This window comes from Podarcis bocagei (assembly GCF_964188305.1).
Source record: "Podarcis bocagei genome assembly, chromosome: 1".
In the NCBI taxonomy this organism is placed as follows: Eukaryota; Metazoa; Chordata; class Lepidosauria; order Squamata; family Lacertidae; genus Podarcis; species Podarcis bocagei.
Window position 1 is genome coordinate 8,680,728 of NC_138125.1, and position 22,715 is coordinate 8,703,442.

A 22,715-nucleotide genomic window follows, 5' to 3' on the forward strand; every position below is an offset into this window, starting at 1 on the left:
TCATGCACTCGCCCTCCTTATATAACTTCTAGGTTCAGGAGTGTGTGTGGAAAGACCTGGCAGATGTGGTTGGCGCATGGTGCGCTGCTACACGAATCAAGCTTGGAAGGTTTTTTACTTTAATGTTGCTGAACTTCAAAAAGGCACATGATCCTGATTTTTGCGTCTGATTTTTACAAGCGCATCTAGCTTTGCCTTTTACATGTAACCGGACACCCAGGATCAGAGTCCTGCCTTTTTATTTAAATAAAAGCTGGAAATCCTGTCTGGGGAATTCGATGAAAAAGATCACAGCATGTGTGCTTTCTCCAGAAGAACATGATCTTATAAGCTGGTGTGCTTGTTCTTTTTGACTGTCAGGTGTTGTTTTCCTTTTTTACTAATAGTTTTGTTTGTTTTTACTGAGTTTTCCAAAAAGAAGCATAAACAAATACAACCAAACAATGCAAACTAAAACATAATGAATCAGGACATGTTCTTTGCATACAAATAATGCAGGGACCGTGAAGTGCCATTTATAATCAAACTTCTTTTCTTAGGTACCGTATTTTTCACTCTATAACACGCACCCGACCATAACACGCACATAGTTTTTAGAGGAGGAAAATCCGTAGGAATGCCACCCGTAGGCATTCCCTCCATAACACGCACAGACATTTCCCCTTACTTTTTAGAAGGAAAAAAGTGAGTGTTATGGTGCAAAAAATACGGTATTTTTTGGCCTTGTGTTCGCTTGAAGATTTGTGGGTAGGCCTATGCTCATTGATGTGCCTATGCCTCCAATCCTAGCTTAAATAGAACCTGTGTCCTGCTTGCTTTTCTCTGATCTGGGGCCTGGACCAAAATCCATCCCTAAGACTCTCCAGTTACAGTTGGAAGCAAGTCACTTCAAGTTACAGTTGGAAGCAAGGTTACAGACTCTTCAGGTTACAGACTCCACTAACCCAGAAATAGTACCTCGGGTTAAGAACTTTGCTTCAGGATGAGAACAGAAATCATGCTCTGGCAGTGCGGCGGCAGTGGGAGGCCCCATTAGCTGAAGTGGTACCTCAGGTTAAGAACAGTTTCAGGTTAAGAACAGACCTCCAGAACGAATTAAGTTTTTAACCTGAGGTACCAATGTACTATGGTTTGCGAGACCACCCATTCCCGACAAAACTGTTCTTTAATTTTTTTAATTAAACGATTGTGTTGCACAATATTAATAACACAATTAGAGTTTGTAAAGACGAGCACTCCTCTTTACAATGAAGCGAAGGCGTTATTTTAATACACTACAAAAGGATATTCAATTTCCCTATTCCCCCCCCAAAAAAAACATTTTGACTGTGCAATACTAGTTCAACAAGTGAAGCGCAGCGTGCCACACTGATTTTTACTCACAAGTTCAGGAAAAACTCGCCTTCTTTTGCAGCCAAATAGACGCAGCTGCTTTGGAAGATGTGTTCCGTTTTTTGTTAGCTGCAAATTTGCACGCCAGAAACCAGTTAGAAAGTCGACAAACAGTTCTTATGTCATATTGCTCCTAAGCTAAAGGGAGCAGTACTGAATGTGATAAGCCAGAAGAACTTCTTGTGATTTATCTCACTCCTGCATTAAAACACACACACACACACACACACACACACACACACACTGCTAATTTGAAGCATGTTTTAGAGACAAAAGCCTATTATGTGGTGTGCTTTACTGAATTTACCTTGAGTTAAGAATCTTAAGCATTGATTTTACAGCTTTGCCTAGAGCTGGAAAGGAATTACCCGATTAGTGCATTCCTATTGCACATCTCTAAAAGACTTGCACTCCAGTGACATACCTTCAGGCAGAGCAGTGATTTATCCAACCTCCTTTCAGCACATAATATGTTTGTAGAAGTATATTTGTGGAATAAAATTGTTACTAAGATCTAAGATATCGGATGCTAAAATGGCAAATGTTAGCATCAGAAGAGTCTGGTAGTGGCCCATGTAGACTTGTGTCCTGTTCTTATCAGTGGCCACCCAGAATCCTGTGGGAAATCTGCAAGCAGGATTCTTGCTCAAGAGACCTCTCTCCTCCTGCTGTTTCCCTCAACTGGGATTCAGAAGCACTGCTACAGCCTTCATGGCTAGTGGCCATCAGTAGCCATCTCCTCCATGAAATTGTCAACTCTTAATCTTTATACAGTGGTATCTCGGGTTACAGACGAATTAAGTTCTTTACCCGAGGTACCACTGTATAGAGATTACTCTGAATCTCGAGACTTCCCCCCCACCCCCTTTCGTGGGTCCTAATGTCCGCATTTACAACTGCATACAGTGGTACCTCAGGTTAAGTACTTAATTCATTCTGGAGGTCCGTTCTTAACCTGGAACTGTTCTTAACCTGAAGCACCACTTTAGCTAGTGGGGCCTCCCGCTGCTGTTGCACCGCCGTCGCGCTATTTCTGTTCTCATCCTGAAGCAAAGTTCTTAACCCGAGGTACTATTTCTGGGTTAGCGGAGTCTGTAACCTGAAGCGTATGTAACCTGAGGTACCACTGTATTATTCTATAAAGAAGGCTGATCGCCAAAGAATGGATGCTTTTGAATGATGGTGCTGGAGGAGACTCTTGAGAGTCCCATGGACTGCAAAAAGATCAAACCTATCCATTCTGAAGGAAATCAGCCCTGAGTGCTCACTGGAAGGACAGATCCTGAAGCTGAGGCTCCAATACTTTGGCCACCTCATGAGAAGAGAAGACTCCCTGGAAGAGACCCTGATGTTGGGAAAGATGGAGGGCAGAAGGAGAAGGGGACGACAGAGGACAAGATGGTTGGACAGTGTTCTCGAAGCTACCAGCATGAGTTTGACCAAACTGCGGGAGGCAGTGGAAGACAGGAGTGCCTGGGGTGCTCTGGTCCAGGGGGTCACGAAGAGTCGGACACAATTAAACAACAACAAGCACAAGACGCTGAACCAAGCATGGGGAGAAACTGCAGCTCCTGTTCTTCAACATGGGAAAAAGCTTCCTCTTCCCCTCGCATTATCTTGTGAGCTTTGCCTTCTCCTGTTCCGTGAGGATTATGGTCTGCGTTCCCGTCCCTGCTGGCTTATTAAACCTAGAAATGCAAGCTACCTGTACGTGACAGATAAAACCTTGGAGAGCGTAGAGAAAAAAACAAACTCTGGGCTGGTTTGAATTTTGGGAGGAAGTTGAAAGGCTTCTGCACACATGGCAGCGAAGATTCCAGATGGACTTCAAATGGGAGGTGAGAGCTTTGATCATGGAAGCCATAGATCAGGAGAAGCCCTTTCAGTTTCGTTGGGTCAGAAACAAGCTACATTGCAGTGTGTAGCTCTTGGACAGACACAAGGCAATAAAGACTTTGATCTAAGACTTATTGGAAAGTTGAAATGAAGGGCAATGCGTGCATTCATCGACGCCTTGGGGGAACCCCCCCCCCTTAAATTATCATATAGCCAGGTTTGGAGTCAGTTTTTATTTTATAAAACTTGCTACCTCCACCATGTTTAAACCTTTAAGCAAACCCAGTTCTTTTAATATGCTTAGCAATTTTTGTCATATCTTGCTTCTCCTAAAAATGAGGGAGCTTAATTAAATATATATATACATAAATGATACCCCAAATGTTGAAATGCTACAAAACCCACCTGGGAGTAATTGCAGTGACAGCAGCTCATATTTTGATTTCTTGATTTACCTTCCTGAAGATGTGACAAAAATAATAATAATATGTTGGCAGTTTGCAGAGGTGAGCCTTGTCTGTTTTCTGAAAAATGCAGGCATGTCGTCTGGTAATTTCCCCCCAGAGGTTATGATAAGGAAGGGACCCTAATCTTCCACGCTGCTATCCAAAGTTGCGTTACTTCTTTGCAGGGTAGATTGGATATATAATGGATGAAAAGTTGTTGTTTTTTTTATCCTGTGATGGAAAGCCCAAGCCTTCACAAAATGTTTTAGAACATAAGAACATTAACAGGGTATTTTTCCTTCAGATAACTACAACCCGTGAAACAAGCCCAGATTTAAATATGGATAACTGTAATAAAAAATGAGAAACAGCTTGAAGGAATAAAGGCTTTAGGGACCATGTCAAAGAAGTGATTTCCTGCAGAAAGAAGTTCCAAAGATGAGGGGTTATTACTTAAAGCCCCCGTCCCTGGGATATGCTAGCTTGAGCTTAGAGGAAAATTACAAGCTTCACCCAACCCCTCTGTAGCCGCAAATATATGAAAAGCCCTCAGTTTGAGACTTAATTGCTTGGCTCCTGATGGTTTTTTGAAGACCGTGCGCCGACAGCAACTATTTCATTCATACACACTGTGGGCAGTCGGTGCTTGTTTAGGCTCTGCTTTTAAAATGCTGCATTCTTTAGAAACTGTATCCGCACACATTAGCAGGATGGAACCAAGAACAGTTGCCAGTAATCTGTGGGGGAAGAAAAACATTGAGTTTGGAGGCTTTTCAAAGACTGTGCCACTGTTGCCTCTGGTTCCCTTCATCCCCGGTTCGTTCTCATTCTCTTTTATCCATCTGGTGGTGAAAAGTCATTTTGGGGAATACTGAATGATGCTGCCCACCCCTACTGCTAGAAAGGCAAATTCCACACCACCGGACGTCTAATATTTGTGTTTTGGGTAGACGGCCTATAAATTAGACATGAATGAAGCTTTCTTGGGTCTCGCTGGGGAAGGAGTGAAATACCTCCCTGGTCCAAATTGGTTTAGTGAAACTCCCTAGAGTCTGAACTGATTGCCCTCAGGCAAGTTTGGACCACAGGTCCCTTAACCCCCAGGCAGCCAGCTTGGCTCAACAGATACCAGGGCACACAAGACTGCTCTAAATGGTGTTATTGTTTGTCTTTTGAAAATTGCACTGCTTTTATTTTCAGATGAGGAGTAGATAACCACGGGAGATATTTCTGTGGCATGGAAGATTTATATAAAACTGATAAGGCTACGCCGCCTCGCCAGCATATTTTATTGATTTCACTGATTTATACAAGAAGCAACAATCAATATTCAACCCTCCTGCCCACTCCTTGCCGAAGCACCAAAAACATGGACCCTGCAGTTGACAGTTGTGATGTGTGCTTAACAGGGTACCTGTTCCCACGCCCATTCCCGTTTTCCTACTCCTGTGGTCCCATTGAACATTGCAATGGGATCTTCTGAAAAGCACAGAAATTTCTATCCTGTTCAGTGTGAGAAACTCAGACATATAAACTAATTGCCAAATGGCACCTTAAACCTAGTACAGTGGTGCCTCGCAAGACGAAAAGAATCCGTTCTGTGATTCTCTTCGTCTAGCGGTTTTTTTGTCTTGCGAAGCAAGCCCATTGACAGATTAGCGGATTAGCGCTATTAGTGGCTTTTAGCGGTTTATCGGCTTATCGGATCAGCTGATAAGCGGCTAAGCGGTTTAGAAAAAGGGGGGAAGGGGAAAAAACCCTCAGGAACTCGCAAGGCATTTTCGTCTTGCGAAGCAAGCCCATAGGAGATTCGTTTTGCGAAGCACCTCCAAAACGGAAAACTCTTTCGTCTAGCGAGCTTTCCGTCTTGAGAGGCATTCGTCTTGCGGGGCACCACTGTATATGCACCTTAAACCTAGGTTACAGGCGCTAGGCACCTTTTGCGGTGATTTTTTTTTGGCAATGAGATGATGTTATATTTTCATTTCTGTACTGCTTTATATTTTAAAGAAAAAAATCCCAAAGCAAAAATGGATCTTGACTGCCTGGGCAGGATCCATAAGGTGCAAAGTGGAGGATCCCCAGGGTTGAAAAAAAATTCAGTACATGCATCCTGTTCAGTGGAGGGAAGCTAAAATGGACCGTGATACCTTGGCTTATTTGACTTCTGAAATCTGAGAACAGATTGTGGGTCCGTTCTCTTCATGTGCCAGATGTGGTTTAATGTAGAAATAACTGCAGCTGTTCCTCATACAAGTGGCAGAACATCTTTCATCAGACTCTAAGCCCAGAGGTCACCGATGTGGTGCTTGCGGGAGCTGTGGTGATCTCTTCTGGTGCCTGAAAACCCACCGAGGCACCAATGTACTTCCCCCTTGGTCATGAGGTAGCGAGGGCCATTCCTTACTTCTCCCTGGAAAAGACCATAGAAGAGTAGCTCTCATTTCCACTTCCTCTTACAGCTCTATGTGCTCCCCATGACTCAAGATAGATTACGTTGGATCCTGAGCCCTTGGAAAAGCGAAATTTAAGGGTTGAGGGAGATAAATGATCCGTGTGCATTGGGGGGGGGGAGAGACCTTCAATCCAAAATCCAAATATGCCCAGTGATCGGAAAAGGTTGGCAACATCTGATCTCAGAAATGCAGAATCACTGTTCATATAGGCAGGTGTGTGTGTGTCTGTGTGTCTGTGTGTGTGTAGTCTTCCCTCTTTGTGTTGTGACACACTGACTTCACATCGGAAATAGGGGGTGATCTTCAGTTAATAAAACCTGAAAGAAGGGCTTAGGACTGCCATTACACCACCCCACCCCCCAATTTCCCCAAAATATGGGGAAATTCTTGTTTGTAAAGTGGTCCCTTATAACTGAATACAGATTTCTCTTTCTCTCTCACCCCCCCGCCCCCCCCCCCGGAAGCTGTACTTAAACTGGGCACATGCTTCCTTTTATCTGAGAGTAAATAAAACTGGTTACTGCGTTTGGCTGAAACAGGGTGGGTGGCCTTTCAATCAAACCCAGCGCCCACATTGTGAACAGCCAAGAAAAACTCAGTCGGGAGCTGACTTTCCCGAGGCAAATGCCAACTATTGAATTGGATTGGTTGACTCCCAAACCCCACAAGGTGGTAATTGGCATTTCCAGCCCAACCGCAGCCAGCTTCCTTGCATACATTTGGATTCTGAGAAGCTCTGGTCATAGGTTGTACCCACAGCACACATTGAAAAGAAATAGCTTCCCCCAAAGATTCCTGAGAAGGGTAGTTCACCCCTCCCAGAGCCTCAGCTCCCTTCGTCCTTAACAAACTACAGTTCCCAGGACTCTGACTGCCATCATTTGTCTGCTCCTGATGGGTCCGGCCTAAATATTTGAGCCCGTCTGCAATCAAAGATTGTTGTTGTTGTTTATTCGCTTAGTCGTGTCCGACTCTTCGTGACCCCCTGGACCAGAGCATGTCAGGCACTCCTGTCTTCCACTGCCTCCCGCAGTTTAGTCAAACTCATGCTGGTAGCTTCGAGAACATTATCCAACCATCTCGTCCTCTGTCGTCCCCTTCTCCTTGTGCCCTCCATCTTTCCCAGCATCAGGGTCTTTTCCCGGGAGTCTTCTCTTCTCATGAGGTGGCCAAAGTATTGGAGCCTCAGCTTCAGGATCTGTCCTTCCAGTGAGCTCTCAGGGCTGATTTCCTTCCGAATGGAGAGGTTGGATCTTCTTGCAGTCCATGGGACTCTCAAGAGTCTCCTCCAGCACCACAATTCAAAAGCATCAATTCTTCAGCAATCAGTCTTCTTTATGGTCCAGCACTGCATTAACTGTGCGCTGTGTACAGATTCACCCTGGACAAAGCTCCAAAAGTGGAAGAGTCTCTAGGGATGCAGGAGCGATCTTGACTCATCAGGCGCAGAGAGAGAGAAAAGTAGGGCAAAACTCTCGGTGGCACAGAAGCTTGTCTTCATGTCCCCAGCTTTGCAGGTCAGTAATTTTGACATTTCTGGATTGCGGCAGGGAATACGCTGGGTTTGCATCTTGTAAGCGGTAGAGCCCCCTCCGTGTACTGCAGATCGGTTCCTTTTGGACAACTCCCACCTTTGCACCCTTAAATTAAAAAAAAATTCCTTCCAGTAGCACCTTAAAGACCAACTAAGTTAGTTCTTGGTATGAGCTTTCGTGTGCATGCACACTTCTTCAGTTGGTCTTTAAGGTGCTACTGGAAGGTATTTTTTTTATTTTGACTATGGCAGACCAACACGGCTACCTATCTGCAACTGGAACCCTTAAATTTAATTTGCTTTAAGGATTTGCAAACCACTTAATATAGAACATCTAGTCAGGGGACAAGTGTGCATAAATAACATGCACAAGATAAAGTTATTTGTTCCATTGATAGCTCACCTTTCCTCCAACAAGGTGAAAGTGGTATACATCATTCTCCCTTTGCTCATTCTTTTTAAAAATTCTCACAACAACCCTATGAGGTAGGTGAGACTGAAAGGCAGTAACCGGCCCAAGGTCACCCAGTGTGCTTTGTAGCCAAGTGTGGATGTGAACCCTGGTCTGCCAGATCCTAGTCTGACACTCTAACCTAGGGGTTGGCAAAGTTTTTGGGCTTGGGCCAGTTCATGGTCCCGCAGACTTCAGTGGGCCAGAGTGCACATGTATGCGCAAACACTATTTCTGGTGCTCCTTCCGGCACAGAGGAGGCGCCTGCAGCTTCCCATTGGCTGCAGGAGCTTCCTGCAGCCAATGGGAAGCTAGCCAGCATTGCGGAAGGCGGTCCCAGATCTTCTCTGTGCTGGTTTAGCGTGGCACATGGGAGCCGACTGAATGGGCAGGTCCGTGGGCCGGTTAAACGACCCCCATGGGCCGCTTGTGGCCCATGGGCCTTAGGTTGCCGACCCCTGCTCTAACTGCTACACCAAACTAAAGGAACAGTGCAATTAGCAAGCCAGTTTCGACTCAATTCCGCTCTTTACAAGTGCGTTTCAGTCACCTTGTCTGCCTGCTGTGGTGACTTGATAAAAGGGGTTGAGCTGCGTGTTGACTTTGATCTAAAGATAGGCATTTAAAAGTCAAGCACATCATTAGCTGCCGGAGAAGCACTTCCTTGTAAACAACTTTTTGGTGACTCAGAATTATAAATGCTGAAAACTGCCGCCTTCTCCTCCCCAGAGTTGACAGGCATTTGGCATGTGTTTTTTCCCCCTACTCCTCCCAAAGCAGGGATGCTGACACGCCAGAACTTCCTGGCTCGGTGCCAATGTGTTAGGAAACATTTTTTGGGTTCCATAAGCATTTTTCCTTGTTTACAGTAACTTCTGGTGTTCCTGAGAGAGGCTTTCAAGGTTTGGCATGACCTGCTGCCTTTGCAGTACAGATCATGCAAATCTTTTGCTTCCTTGCACAGCTTGATAAGCGGAACGCATGTGCCTTCAGCTGCCTGGCATGTTGGGCTTCTCTGTAAGAGCAGAACAAAACATGTGTGTTTTCCTTCTGTAAATAATCTGGGGAATGCGGCGACTTGAGTGTGGCAAAGTAGGTTAAAATTTTGGGGTACGGAGGGGATTTGAGACACAGCAACTGTGAGAAGAGGCTAAGCAGAGCTCACAGCTGCAAAAGCACTGTTTTGTTGTTGTTGTGTGTGTGTGTGTGTACACATACATGCACATTGCATTGCGTTTCTTTTCTTGCATTTATACCCCATCATTTTCTCCAGTGAGGTCAACAGAAGCGGTACAGAAGTTGTATTTTCCAAATACAGTGGTACCTCGGGTTACATACGCTTCAGGTTACAGACTCCGCTAACCCAGAAATATTACCTCATGTTAAGAACTTTGCTTCAGGATGAGAACAGAAATCATGCAGCGGCGGCGCAGCAGCAGCAGGAGGCCCCATTAGCTAAAGTGGTACCTCAGGTTAAGAACAGTTTCAGGTTAAGAACAGACCTCCAGAACGAATTAAGTTCTTAACCCAAGGTACCACTGTAAATAGAAGTTGTCTCTTGCAAGTAAATCTCCTTTTCCTTCTCTTGATATCACAAACAATAAAAACATGTATTAAGCAATTGCATATAGAGTTTGACCCCCCCCCCCGAATATCCCCTTTCTAAAGCCATTCTAAGCTGATGCTCCTGACACCTTGAGGAAGTAAACTTCATCATTAGCCAGCTTCCTTTTACCTGTCCTGAACCTCTTGCCAATCTGATTCGTTGCTTGACCCCAGGCTGAGCTCCTATCTGCCGCTCTCTGACCGCTTCTCTAAGGAAGCCATTCACCAGAGAAAAAGAGATAGAATCATAGAGTTGGAAGAGACCACAAGGGCCATCGAGTCCAACCCCCTGCCAAGCAGGAAACACCATCAGAGCACTCCTGACATATGGTTGTCAAGCCTCTGCTTAAAGACCTCCAAAGCAGGAGACTCCACCACACTCCTTGGCAGCAAATTCCACTGTCGAACAGCTCTTACTGTCAGGAAGTTCTTCCTAATGTTTAGGTGGAATCTTCTTTCTTGTAGTTTGGATCCATTGCTCCGTGTCCGCTTCTCTGGAGCAGCAGAAAACAACCTTTCTCCCTCCTCTATGTGACATCCTTTTATATATTTGAACATGGCTATCATATCACCCCTTAACCTCCTCTTCTCCAGGCTAAACATGCCCAGCTCCCTTAGCCGTTCCTCATAAGGCATCGTTTCCAGGCCTTTGACCATTTTGGTTGCCCTCCTCTGGACACGTTCCAGTTTGTCAGTGTCCTTCTTGAACTGTGGTGCCCAGAACTGGACACAGTACTCCAGGTGAGGTCTCACCAGAGCAGAATACAGTGGCACTATTACTTCCCTTGATCTAGATGCTATACTCCTATTGGTGCAGCCCAGAATTGCGTTGGCTTTTTTAGTTGCGCTTGCAGTGTTAGAGGTTCAAATATATCATATGTGGTGGACTTGTAAAAGGGTAAAAGAGAAACCCCCAGGTGTCAAAAAAGGTTATTTATGTACGCTACTACCACAGCCTGTGTTTTGTTAGCCCCAAAATGGAAAACGAGTGAGGTCCCAACTAAATAAGAATAGCAACTTGAACTGATGGAATACGTGCAGCTTGCAGACTTAACTTATAGAATAAGAGAACAAGAAGAACAAACATTTAAAGAAAACTAAAAAAAAATTTTTTTTGCTGAATATATAGGTGAAAATTGTGTTTATTTAAAAACACTGGTAGCATTAAGATAAATTCAACAGTGTAAATAAGTTTTGATGGATGTAACAATGGATTACTGAATGGTTTACTTCATGTAAAATATGCAGGGGTGTATGGTATGCAAAATGAACCACAGAAGGAGAAGAAGGGAAGTTGTTGATTTAAGGTTGTTTGAATATTTTGAAATGTAATTTAGAACATTTAATAAAACGTATATAAAAAAGAAGCTCAGACAAACTGGAACGTGTCCAGAGGAGGGCAACCAAAATGGTCAAAGGCCTGGAAACGATGCCTTATGAGGAACGGCTAAGGGAGCTGGGCATGTTTAGCCTGGAGAAGAGGAGGTTAAGGGGTGATATGATAGCCATGTTCAAATATATAAAAGGATGTCACATAGAGGAGGGAGAAAGGTTGTTTTCTGCTGCTCCAGAGAAGCGGACACGGAGCAATGGCTCCAAACTACAAGAAAGAAGATTCCACCTAAACATTAGGAAGAACTTCCTGACAGTAAGAGCTGTTCGACAGTGGAATTTGCTGCCAAGGAGTGTGGTGGAGTCTCCTACTTTGGAGGTCTTTAAGCAGAGGCTTGACAACCATATGTCAGGAGTGCTCTGATGGTGTTTCCTGCTTGGCAGGGGGTTGGACTCGATGGCCCTTGTGGTCTCTTCCAACTCTATGATTCTATGATATATAAGATGGCTCCTTAAACCAAGGTTGCAGTCAGCAAAACAAGATGTCTAGTTGCTGTTTTTGGACAAGACGGCTCTAAAGTATTATTTTTCAAATGATGGGCTGTCTGTGATTGATAGTTAAAGATCTGGCTAGTTCCGATGATAACCTTGAGCTTTGAGAACTTAAAGAAGAAAAGTCACGTGGTCCAGGGACAGTCCACACAAATATTGGCCTATTCCAACCTCTTTTTCTTAATGTTGACACAGACCATTCATAACAAGAGAATATTCTTCACAGCTGTGAGCAGGGCATTGGGGTAAGTGAAAACAATCACACCAATTCACTATACAGTGGTACCTCAGGTTAAGAACCTAATTCATTTTGGAGGTCCGTTCTTAACCTGAAACTGTTCTTAACCTGAGGTACCACTTTGGCTAATGGGGCCTCCCGCTGCCGCCATGCCACCAGAGCACGATTTCTGTTCTCATCCTAAAACAAAGTTCTTAACCCGAGGTACTATTTCTGGGTTAGCGGAGTCTGTAACCTGAAGCGTCAGTAACCTGAAGCGTCTAACCCGAGGTACCACTGTAACGTCATTCACTGCTCATGCTCAGGCTGCACTGAAAAACCATTTTGGTTCCTGATTTTCATTCTGATCGGGCAGATAAAATACAACGGATGCAATTCTACAAGATGCGGTATTGGTGTGTGAAAACAGTTCAGATCCAGTGATCCCCAGGCATGCCTCTCCAGATGGTGGAGGTGTCAGGTTCCACCCTGGGGCCCAGACATCTTCACTTGGTCACAAGTGGCGGATAGCCAGGTGCTAAACGCACCTGGCACCTGGCACCTGGCTAATTTGGATCACTGTAGCCTGGGATCTGGAAAGGGTCTTTAGCTCACTGGTAGAGCATCAGTTTGTATGCAGGTTCAATCCTGGACATGTCCAGGTAAGAACTGAGAGAGGTATCCTGCCTGAAATCCTGCAGAGCTACGGTCAGTGTTATTAATTAATTTTTTATTAATTTATTATTTATACCCCGCCCATCTGGCTGGGTTTCCCCAGCTACTCTGGGGGGCTTCCAACAGAATATTAAAATACAATAATCTATTTAACATTAAAAGCTTCCCTAAACAGGGCTGCCTTCAGATGTCTTCTAAAAGTCAGATGGTTGTTTTTTCCTTTGACATCTGCTGGGAGGGCGTTCCACAGGGCGGGTGTCACTACCGAGAAGGCCCTCTGCCTGGTTCCCTGTAACTTGGCTTCTCGCAGTGAGGGAACCGCCAGAAGGCCCTCGGAGCTGGACCTCAGTGTCCGGGCAGAACGATGAGGGTGGAGACACTCCTTCAGGTATACTGGACCAAGGCAGTAGCAACATTACTGAGTATTCTTGATGATTTGAACCAAATACATGCACATTAGGGCCACTTTCCTTTGCGGCAGCAGTGGATGGGTAGTCTATAAAATGCGGGGATGTTAATGGCCTAATTCCTGGGTCTGTTAATATGGGGGGTGGGGTGGAATAAGCAGAGCGAATTGTTTCCACTCCATTCTCCCACATAAACAAAATGATAAATAGCCAGTCTCTGCTACCCTTGTTTTTTGTTGTTTTTTGTCGTGGCAGCTCTCTTAATTACTTCTTCTCGTGTGTGCGCGCCGACCGGCCGTTGTTTGCCAAGTACAAAGCCGCGTTTGCTGGGCATCCCTTTTTGCGGCTCGCTGCTCCATTGTTGATTCCCGGGGCGCGACAAATTGGAAGCCTTCGCGGCGAGCTCTGTGTGTAGGCTTTCCCCATCTTAAGCCTCTTATCCGGCAGCCGGATCAGAATTCCCAAACGTTCCTGTGTCGAGCCTTTTGGTGCGCACAGATGCAGAGAGCCATCGCTCCCGTGCGGGCGTCATGGCAACGGGCCGCCATGGACTCCGGCACCGTGTCAGCTGGGTGGCTGCAAAACTGCATTTTTGAGATTTTCATATTATAACAGGTTTAAAACACAAACAAAGCCCACACACCTCCCGACAGCTGTTGCTTCTGTTGAGGGAGCTTGTGTTTTTGTTTTTGTTTTTGCTTAATTTAATTAAGTTAGCAGAATGGTGTCTTAATTCAACAGAGGCCACCACTGTTTTTAAACACTACTGAGCAGCCTTCACCAGAAAGCAGCACTGTTCAGTGGTACCTTGAGTTACAGACGCTTCAGGTTATGCGATTTTGGGTTGCGCACCGCCGAACCCGGAAGTACTGGAACGGGTTACTTCCGGGTTTCAGCACTCATGCATGCACAGAAACGCCGAATTGCAACCCGCATGTGCACAGATGCGGCGCTGCGGGTTGTGAACGTGCCTCCCGCACGGATCACGTTTGCAACCCGAGGTTCCACTGTATCGGAAAGCTTTTAATGTATTTTGCGTCATTTTATATTTTGTTGGAAGCCGACCAGAATGGGCGGGACAATGTAGTCAGGTGGGTGGGATACAAGTATAGTAAGTAAATAATAATAATAATAATAATAATAATAATAATAATAATAATAACAATAATAATAATAATTCACCAACCCCTAGTGCAAGCTGTATTCTACCAGTTCCAGGAAATTGCAGGTGAGCAGAGTGCTGTTGTGCCCATGTCCACCTGGTTGGCTACAGACTATCTTGCCAAAGTGGTGCATGCTCTGGTTATCTCCCGCTTGGACTACTGCAATGCGCTCTACATGGGGCTACTTTAAAGGTGACCCAGAAACCACAAATAACCCAGAATGCAGCAGCTAGACTGGCAACTGGGAGTGGCTGCCGAGACCATATAACACTAGTCCTGAAAGACCTACATTGGCTCCCAGTACATTTCCGAGCACAATTCAGAGTGTTGCTGCTGACCTTTAAAGCCCTAAACGGCCTCGGCCCAGTATACCTGAAACAGCATCTCCATCCCCATCGTTCAGCCCGGACACTGAGGTCCAGCACCAAGGGCCTTCTGGCGGTTCCCTCGCTGCGAGAAGCCAAGTAACAGTGGTACCTCACAAGACGAATGCCTCGCAAGACGAAAAACTCGCAAGACGAAATAGTTTTTCGTTTTTTGAGTTGCTTCGCAAGACGAAAACGTCTTGCAAGTTTGTTTCCTTTTTCTTAAAACCGTTAACACCCAGGGAAACCGTGCTTCGCAAGACGAAAAATTCGCAAGACGAAAAAACTCGCAGAACGAATTAATTTCGTCTTGCCAGGCACCACTGTACAGGGAACCAGGCAGAGGGCCTTCTCGGTAGCGGCGCCTGCCCTGTGGAACACCCTCCCACCAGATGTCAAGGAAATCTAACTTTTAGAAGACATCTGAAGGCAGCCCAGTTTAGGGAAGCTTTTAATGTTTGATGTTTTATCGTGTTGTTAATATTCTATTAGGAGCCTTCCAGAGTGGCTGGGGAAACCCAGACAGATGGGTGGGTATAAATAATAATAATATGTTGTTGTTGTTGTTGTTGTTGTTGTTGTTGTTGTTGTTGTTGTTGTTGTGAGAACGGAATGTTGGATCAGGTGGGCTGCCTTTGGCCTGTTCTAGCAAGCTCTTCTTATGCTCTTACGCCAGGGGTCAGCAACCTTTTTCAGCCGTGGGCCAGTCCACCGTCCCTCAGACCATGTGGTGGGCCGGTCTATATTTTGGGGAGGGGGAAAAATGAACGAATTCCTATGCCGCACAAATAACCCAGAGATGCATTTTAAATAAAAGCACACATTCTACTCATGTAAAAACACGCTGATTCCCAGACCGTACATGGGCCGGATTGAGAAGGCGATTGGGCCGCATCCAGCCCCCATGCCTTAGGTTGCCTACCCTTGTCTTACGCCCGCCATGTTTTCGACTAAGTTGCCATAGCTCCAGCCAGCACTGTCCTATAGGCACCTCGGCAGTGATGCAGTCTACATCTAGGTTGCGGACTGCTGTAGCGAGGTCCCTTTGAAAAGGTATTGAGCGGTGGTGTTTGATTGTCGGCTGCTTTTGATAGCCTGTTGAGTGGAGTTTCACTGAACTTGCTTTGACCTTGTCGCTAACGTCTAATCTGTGCCTTGTCAATAGCCTCCTGTGTCATGCCTTGGGGGCGTCTCCTCCACCACGAAAAACTGTGTTAGAAAAAATCAGATCTATAAGCCAATGTTTCCCAACCACTGTTTCGCGGCTCACTAGTGTGCCGCGAGATGTTGCCTGGTGTGCCGCGAGATGTTGCCTGGAGGGAGGCGGGCGAGTCGGGCGGCGAGAGGCGGGGCGGCGACGGCGAGGAGAGGCCGCCCAGCGCGGGGCTCTCGCCGTCTGCCTGCCTGGCTGCCTGCGAGCTCAGCGGGCAGCGCCTCCGTCCGCAGCGCCCGCCTCGCGGCTCTCATTCCCTGCCAAAGCTCACCCAGCCAAGCCGCGCTCTCCTTCCTGCCTCGCTTTGCTGCCTCCTCCCACCCCCCACCCCCAAAGCTTGGAGGTTCCCCGGCAAGGGGGAGGGGAAAAAATTGAAACTTACACTTTCGTGCGTCCCTCCCGGCGTGCCGCTGCGCACTGACATCACGGGGCTGTAATGGTGGTGTGCCTCGAGATTTTTTTCATCAAACAAGTGTGCCTTTGCCCAAAAAAGGTTGGGAAACACTGCTATAAGCTAATCACCAAATGACACCTTAAACCTAGACTTCAGTCATCACAACGGAATGTCTAGGCGCCTTTTGCTTGGCAATAGAAATTATTATTATTATTATTATTATTATTATTATTATTATTATTATCATTATTTTATTTATTTCTATACCACTTTATATTTTAAAGAAATATTCCAAAATCAAATAAAGGCCCAGGAGATTTCCTTGGCAGGGAGGCCATAGATCAGCGTTGGAGAAGGTCTCAGGTTCAATAATTTATGTGTTCAAGTGGGTTAAGTAAGGAGCCCTGTCTAAAACCCGGGAGAGCCCTTGCCAGTCAGTGATGGGCACACCTGTGCAATACAAGGCTTATTTCTTGCCTACTTTATGGAGTTGTTGCAAAATATTAAAGTAAGGCAATGTATGTAAAGCCCTTTGAACACTTTATAAAGAATGTTGAGCGAATGCTGGGCTAATAATACGGTTGCAACCTTGTAAATAATCCCACAAAGGCAAAAGCACCCCCACCACCCTGCTGTGGATTGGCAGAGGATAGAAGGAAAACTCCATCCTTTTTGCACCCTTTTGGCTGGATTTTTCTTTCTAATTCTCCCCCCGCCCCCCAAAAACCACTTTTATTATAAGAAACTATTTATTACCAAGTCTGTCCCTTTTTTTGCCATAGTAATTTGCTTCAGAACTTAACTGAATAAAAAGGCTGACGTCTACTCACATATTACAGATAAATGGGCAGTAAGCATATTAACAAGAACTGGTCCTGTCTTTCAGGAGCATTGAAGGGATTATAGGATATGTGTTTGATGTTTTAATTTGTTGGAGGCCGCCCAGGGTGGCTGGGGCAGCCCAGTCAGATAGGTGGCATATAAATTATTATTATTATTATTATTATTATTATTATTATTATTATTATGGCCAGATTTCTGTGTTGGGCATGAAAGAGAGGGAGCGTCTCACTTGGTTTCTGCGCTGGGTACAGAAGAGGCGTGGAACACTCCATTCACTCCCTGGCAGCCCTTACGCGTTGCCTTGTTGCTTACCACTGTGAGGCTAGTACTTAATTACAAGGCTATATAGCCTGATGTGAAGAATTGATGCTTTTGAATTTTGAATTATGGTGCTGGAGGAGACTCTTGAGAGTCCCATGGACCGCAAGAAGATCAAACCGATCCATTCTTAAGGAAATCAGCCCTGAGTGCTCACTGGAAGGACAGATCCTGAAGCTGAGGCTCCAAGACTTTGGCCACCTCATGAGAAGAGAAGACCCCCTGGAAGAGACCCCGATGTTGGGAAAGATGGAGGGCACAAGGAGAAGGGGACGACAGAGGACGAGATGGTCGGACAGTGTTCTCGAAGCTACCAGCATGAGTTTGACCAAAGTGTGGAAGGCAGTGGAAGACAGGAGTGCCTGGCGTGCTCTAGTCCATGGGGTCACGAAGAGCTGGACACGACTAAATGACTAAACAACAACAGCACAGCCTGGTGTCAAAGTGCAAGGGTCAAAGAATCATTGAGTTAGCAGGGAGTGAGGCCCAGTTCTGTTTTTGCTCTGGTTGAAATCATTTTGGCTGTGGACTTCCTCATGCAAACACAATGGCATTTCGTGTGTGTGTGTGTGTGTGTGTGTGTGTGTGTGTGTGTGTGGTATCACAGTGCCCAAAGGCACACTAGTCCTGGTGGATTGGTTCCAGCCTCTACCTTGAGAAGCTTTCCTGCGCCTGTAAGTCCCCGTATACATGTCTCGCCCAACCTACTTTTGAAAACCTTGCTTCTGCACTGTTGGGACGCTGAGGGCAGGAATGCAGCGCAGCCTAGCCAGACTGCATGAGCAACTTTTGTGCTGTCTAAGCTGGCATCTGCCTCGAGGGCATTGTGCAACGTTGGGTGGGATTTCTGTGGAAAGTCCGTGGCAGCGTGTTGGCAGAACGCCTTCCTTTTCATGGAAACACTGGCGGAGCAGAGGAATGGGACTGGGCTTCTGCCAAAAGCGGGTAATGAAGAAGCCTTGCGTGATCTTCACATGCAACGCAGCCTGGGTCATGGGAGTTGTTTGAGTCTTGCTGCTGTCAGGAGGTTGGAGTTTGCTTCCTAACCTCCCATCCTAGAGACTTGATTGTCCAGGCTGCTAGGAACTTGTTTCCAGTACGTTGCCAAAAGAAACTTTCCCCTATTGCCGTTAAAAAGGGGGGGGGGAGCCTTTACAATAACCAAACCAACAGGTGCCATTGTGCGACTCTTCCAATTGTACCATTTAGATCTAGGGTTGTTGGCTCTGACTGGCAGAAGCTCTCCAGGTTGCCAGGATGAGATCTTCCTGATAGGGCTGGGCGATATCTGGTTTTCAACATTGCAATATACCACCAGCTAAATATCAGCAATATATCAGTATATCATGTTGTCTGAAATAAGGATGCAACTTTGTAGAGGCAAACAGTAGGGCCGGGCGATAACTGGTTTTCAACATCGTGATATATCACCAGCTACACATTGCAATATACTGATATGTCGCAATGTCTGAAATAGTGATGGAGCTCTGCAGAGGCGTCGGCTGGCTTCACAGTTTTTCCCACATTGTGATTTTTGCATAGCAAACACACACACATCATGATTCACAATATATTGCCAGGTCAAAGATTATGTAACCACTGTCACGATATGGACTTCAAAGCGGTTTTGGAGGATATACAGCAGACGCTCAGGTAGTGAACGTGATCCGTGCTGGAGGCACGTTCGCAACCCGTAGCGCCGCGTCTGCACACGCGTGGGTCATGATTTGGTGATTCTGTGCATGCGTGAGTGCCGAAACCCGGAAGTAACCCGTTCCAGTACTTCTGGGTTCAGCGTGGTGTGCAACCCGAAAATGCACAACCTGAAGCATCTGTAACCCGAGGTATGACTATATTGCCCAGCCAAACTTCCCTGTTGCCTATTACCTCTCATTTTTAAAAAACTGGCGGTTCTAGGATGGAACATGGGGTGTTCTGCATGTAAGGCACGGCCTGCGCCATCAAGCCACAGACTTTTCCCATAAATACAATCACGCTGTACTATTTGCCTACGTAAACTAGTTGTTGCCAGCCTAGTTTTGTAGATGTCACATGACAACACATTATTATTATTATTATTATTATTATTGTTGTTGTTGTTGTTGTTGTTGTTAATATTATTATTAAATTTGTATACCACCCTTCATCCGAAAATTACAAGGCGGTTCACTGGTGGCAAGACTAGTGTCTCCTCCTGAGAAGCTCTACTTGTTAGCAATGCTGCTTCTTAACGCATCCCTTGCTGCAAGCATGAAGGTTCGGCCGTGATCTCCAACTAACAACAAGCGTTGGCGTGCCTATTATCTCTTAGTAATAGAGAAAACAATGTAAATTGCTAATTCCAGGCTTTTTGCAGCAGACGTGCTCCCCGGGAGCGAGCCTGTTAGACAGACGCTGAACTCTTAGGTTTCTGTATTTAAGGATGAGTTCTACTCTGCGTCTCTTGTGGGGGGGGGGCGTTGTTGTTGTTTCTGTTTTGCTTTAGCCTCTTATGAGTTTAATGACTGGGGAAGCAGGGAGTGGTGTGGATGAACAGGAGCTCGCAGAAAAGCAACTAGTACTTTGTGGCTTTCTCCAATCAACTCTGCAGACCAGCTGGCAGAAGAACTGAGGGAGGGGAGGGGAGGGGAGATGATGACATCCTTCTGAGCACTGGGCTTTCCGCTTCCAGAAGTTTCCTAGCGGCACCCACCTCCCTGCCAAACTTGGAGGCACAAGCACCATTGCTTTAAAAGGCCAGAGGAGAAAAAGAACATTTTAATAATAATAATCTGCTGAACGAGGAAAATAACCAGCAGGGTCCAGTCACAGCGAGGGGATTTGAACCCTCGTCTCCCAGGTCCTAGTCTGACACTCTATAAACACTGCACCGCACTGTCTCTGGGGTTATTCAGTACACCTGCAATGACCATTGGTGCACTTGATACTCTCATATCATTCAAAAGCATGGCAACCGCTCAGTCAGATCCTGCCAACGAACAGTTTATACTTCCAGGATGATGGTGTTCGGGCCAAAGGCTCCCTGTTGGAATGCTGTACAGTGGTGCCCCGCAAGACGAATGCCTCGCAAGACGGAAAACTCACTAGACGAAAGAGTTTTCCGTTTTGGAGGTGCTTCGCAAAACGAATCTCCTATGGGCTTGCTTTGCAAGACGAAAATGTCTTGCGAGTTCCTGCGGGGTTTTTTTCCTTCCCCCCTCTTTTTCTAAGCCACTAAGCCGCTTATCAGCTGATCCGATAAGCCGCTAAAAGCTGCTAATAGCGCTAATCCGCCAATGGGCTTGCTTCGCAAGACGAAAAAACCGCTAGACAAAGAGAATCACAGAATGGATTCATTTGTCTTGCGAGGCACCACTGTAATCTGGGGACTACTTATTGAAGAACACTGCTTTAAAAAGAGGCGGGCAGTGGGATCTGGGCTTGGGTAGCCCAGCTCAGTTGCTAGCCCAAACTGTTAACACGTTCTCCTGTTCCCTCCTTTGTAGGGTTTAGTGTCTAGGAAGACGAACCAGGAGAACTCCAGCCATGGCCCCACGTAAAAGGAGCGGGCGAGGGATCTCGTTTATCTTCTGCTGCTTCCGGAGTAATGACCACCCGGAGATCACGTACCGGCTGCGGAATGACAGCACCTTTGCCCTGCAGACGATGGAGCCTGCCCTGCCCATGCCTCCGGTGGAAGAGCTGGACGTTATGTTCAGCGAGCTTGTGGTGAGTGATCACCCCGCGCTTGTCTGTATTGCTGCTTTTATTTATTTCTATAACATATGTATTTATTATTCACAAAATGATGAAAACATAGATTAGGTCTGCTGTTTTTATTTTTTAACGTACAGGCGGAGGGTTTCCCCCCTCCCCGTTCCTGACCCCTGTGCGCATTGATGGAGCAGGCATAAGCCTGCCCCGTTCTGCTGTTTTCCTGGCCACTTCCGGGTTGGCAGCGATGAGTACGTGTGTCATTGCACGCCAACTGGACACGGATGAAACGCTTGCTGCCTGCGTGTAATAAAACCACAGTCCTGTCTTGGTAGGCTTGCCAAAGCAAAATAAGTTTTTGGACAGGTGTTGAAAGCAATACGATGGAGGTGCCTACTTGATGTCAAAAGGCAGGGAGTTCCAGAGATTATGTGCTGGCACACATATAATTATGATGTGCTTGTAAAAGTGTCAGTCCCACAAATTGAAGTGGTCGAGTAGGAACATGGGGGCCAAGGTTGCATTGTTTGGCTGTTTCACCATAGCCTCACTGCCTCAAGGGCAGCACCATTATGCCCGTGGGCACTGGGTTAATGACCCCTGCTATAGACCCCCCAGCCCATTTGCCATTTCCAGTGCCGGACAAGCAAAACTGAATCCAAGCATGCCAACGCCAGCTGTGTCTTTGGCTGGCATGTTGGCTTCCCCCTTGTGCCAAGGCCCTTACACACAAATGGCCGCACGCTTGGGCATTGTAAGATGAGGGCGAGCCTCTTGTCTCGCTGCCTGCCAGGGCTTTGCCTGCTTTTTCCGCCACACACAAGGAGAGAGGGGTTTGCGGGTGGGGGGGAGAGGCTCTCACAAAAGGGCAGCCAGCCCTGGCTTTGCTTTTCGATGGGGTGCAGTTTCGCAGCTGCTTGGAAATGGATTGGGTTGCCGAGGCAACCTGCAAGGCTTCCTCGGATGGGTGATGGGGGGGGGGGACATGCCTTGTTGACTTCCAGTGTTTCAGCTTTTGGGTTAACGCTACCTTAAGGCTTCGGGGAAGAATAGGAGAGGGAGCAGCGGGGTCATTGGGGAGGGATGGGGGTTGGTGCGGCAGGTGGGTGGGCAAAGCCCCTGACCATGGGATCTTCGGACAATTACCAAGTGAATACCTTTGGTGCTTGCCGGACCAGAAGGTCGAATTCTTCCAGGCTCTTGTCTTGCTCCCACCCCTAAATCTCTTTGTGCTCCAGCCCCATCTGGCACCAGCTGTTGCATAATCTCACCAATTCATCTGTCCATCAAGACGTTGAGCACTTCTGGGATGTTTACAATGGAAAAAAACCCAGGCATGAGACGTCTTGTTGGGAGGGTAAGCAGTTCATGCAGATAGGGCTTGTCCGGTCCATCCCAGATTATGAAATCCTAGAATTCTGCAGTTGGAAGGGACCCCAGGCGTCATCTATTCCAACCCCCTGCAATGCAGGAATCTCAGCTCAAGCATCCATGCCAGATGGCCATCCAAGCTCTGCTCAAAATCCTCCAAGGAAGGAGAGTCCACAGCCTCCCAAGAGAATCCATTCCACCATCAAACAGCTCTTCCGACAGTTCTCCCTGATGTTTAGTCACAATCTCTTCTCTTGTAACTTGAAGCCATTGGTTCAAGTCCTGTCCTCCAGAGCAGAAGAGAGCAGGCTTGTTCCCTCTTCCATGTGGCAGCTCCTGAGATATTTGAAGATGGCTATCGTATCTCCTTTCAATTTTTTTTCATCTCCAAGCCAAACATCCCAGCTCCTTCAACCATTCCTCATAAGGCTTGGTTTCCAGTCCCTTGATCA

The 22,715-nt window shown here is 46.5% G+C and overlaps 1 protein-coding gene across 2 annotated transcripts in view; it reads left to right on the forward strand.

Annotated features, from left to right (window-relative positions):
* Positions 1-22,715, forward strand: part of DAAM1 (dishevelled associated activator of morphogenesis 1) — a 184,461-nt gene that overhangs the window by 40,719 nt on the left and 121,027 nt on the right. For both annotated transcript variants that reach the window (XM_081191534.1, XM_081191535.1), the window contains exon 2: positions 20,685-20,907. In XM_081191534.1, the coding sequence (XP_081047660.1) occupies positions 20,725-20,907 (183 nt within the window). In that variant the 5' untranslated portion in view covers positions 20,685-20,724. The remainder of the gene's footprint in view (positions 1-20,684; positions 20,908-22,715) is intronic.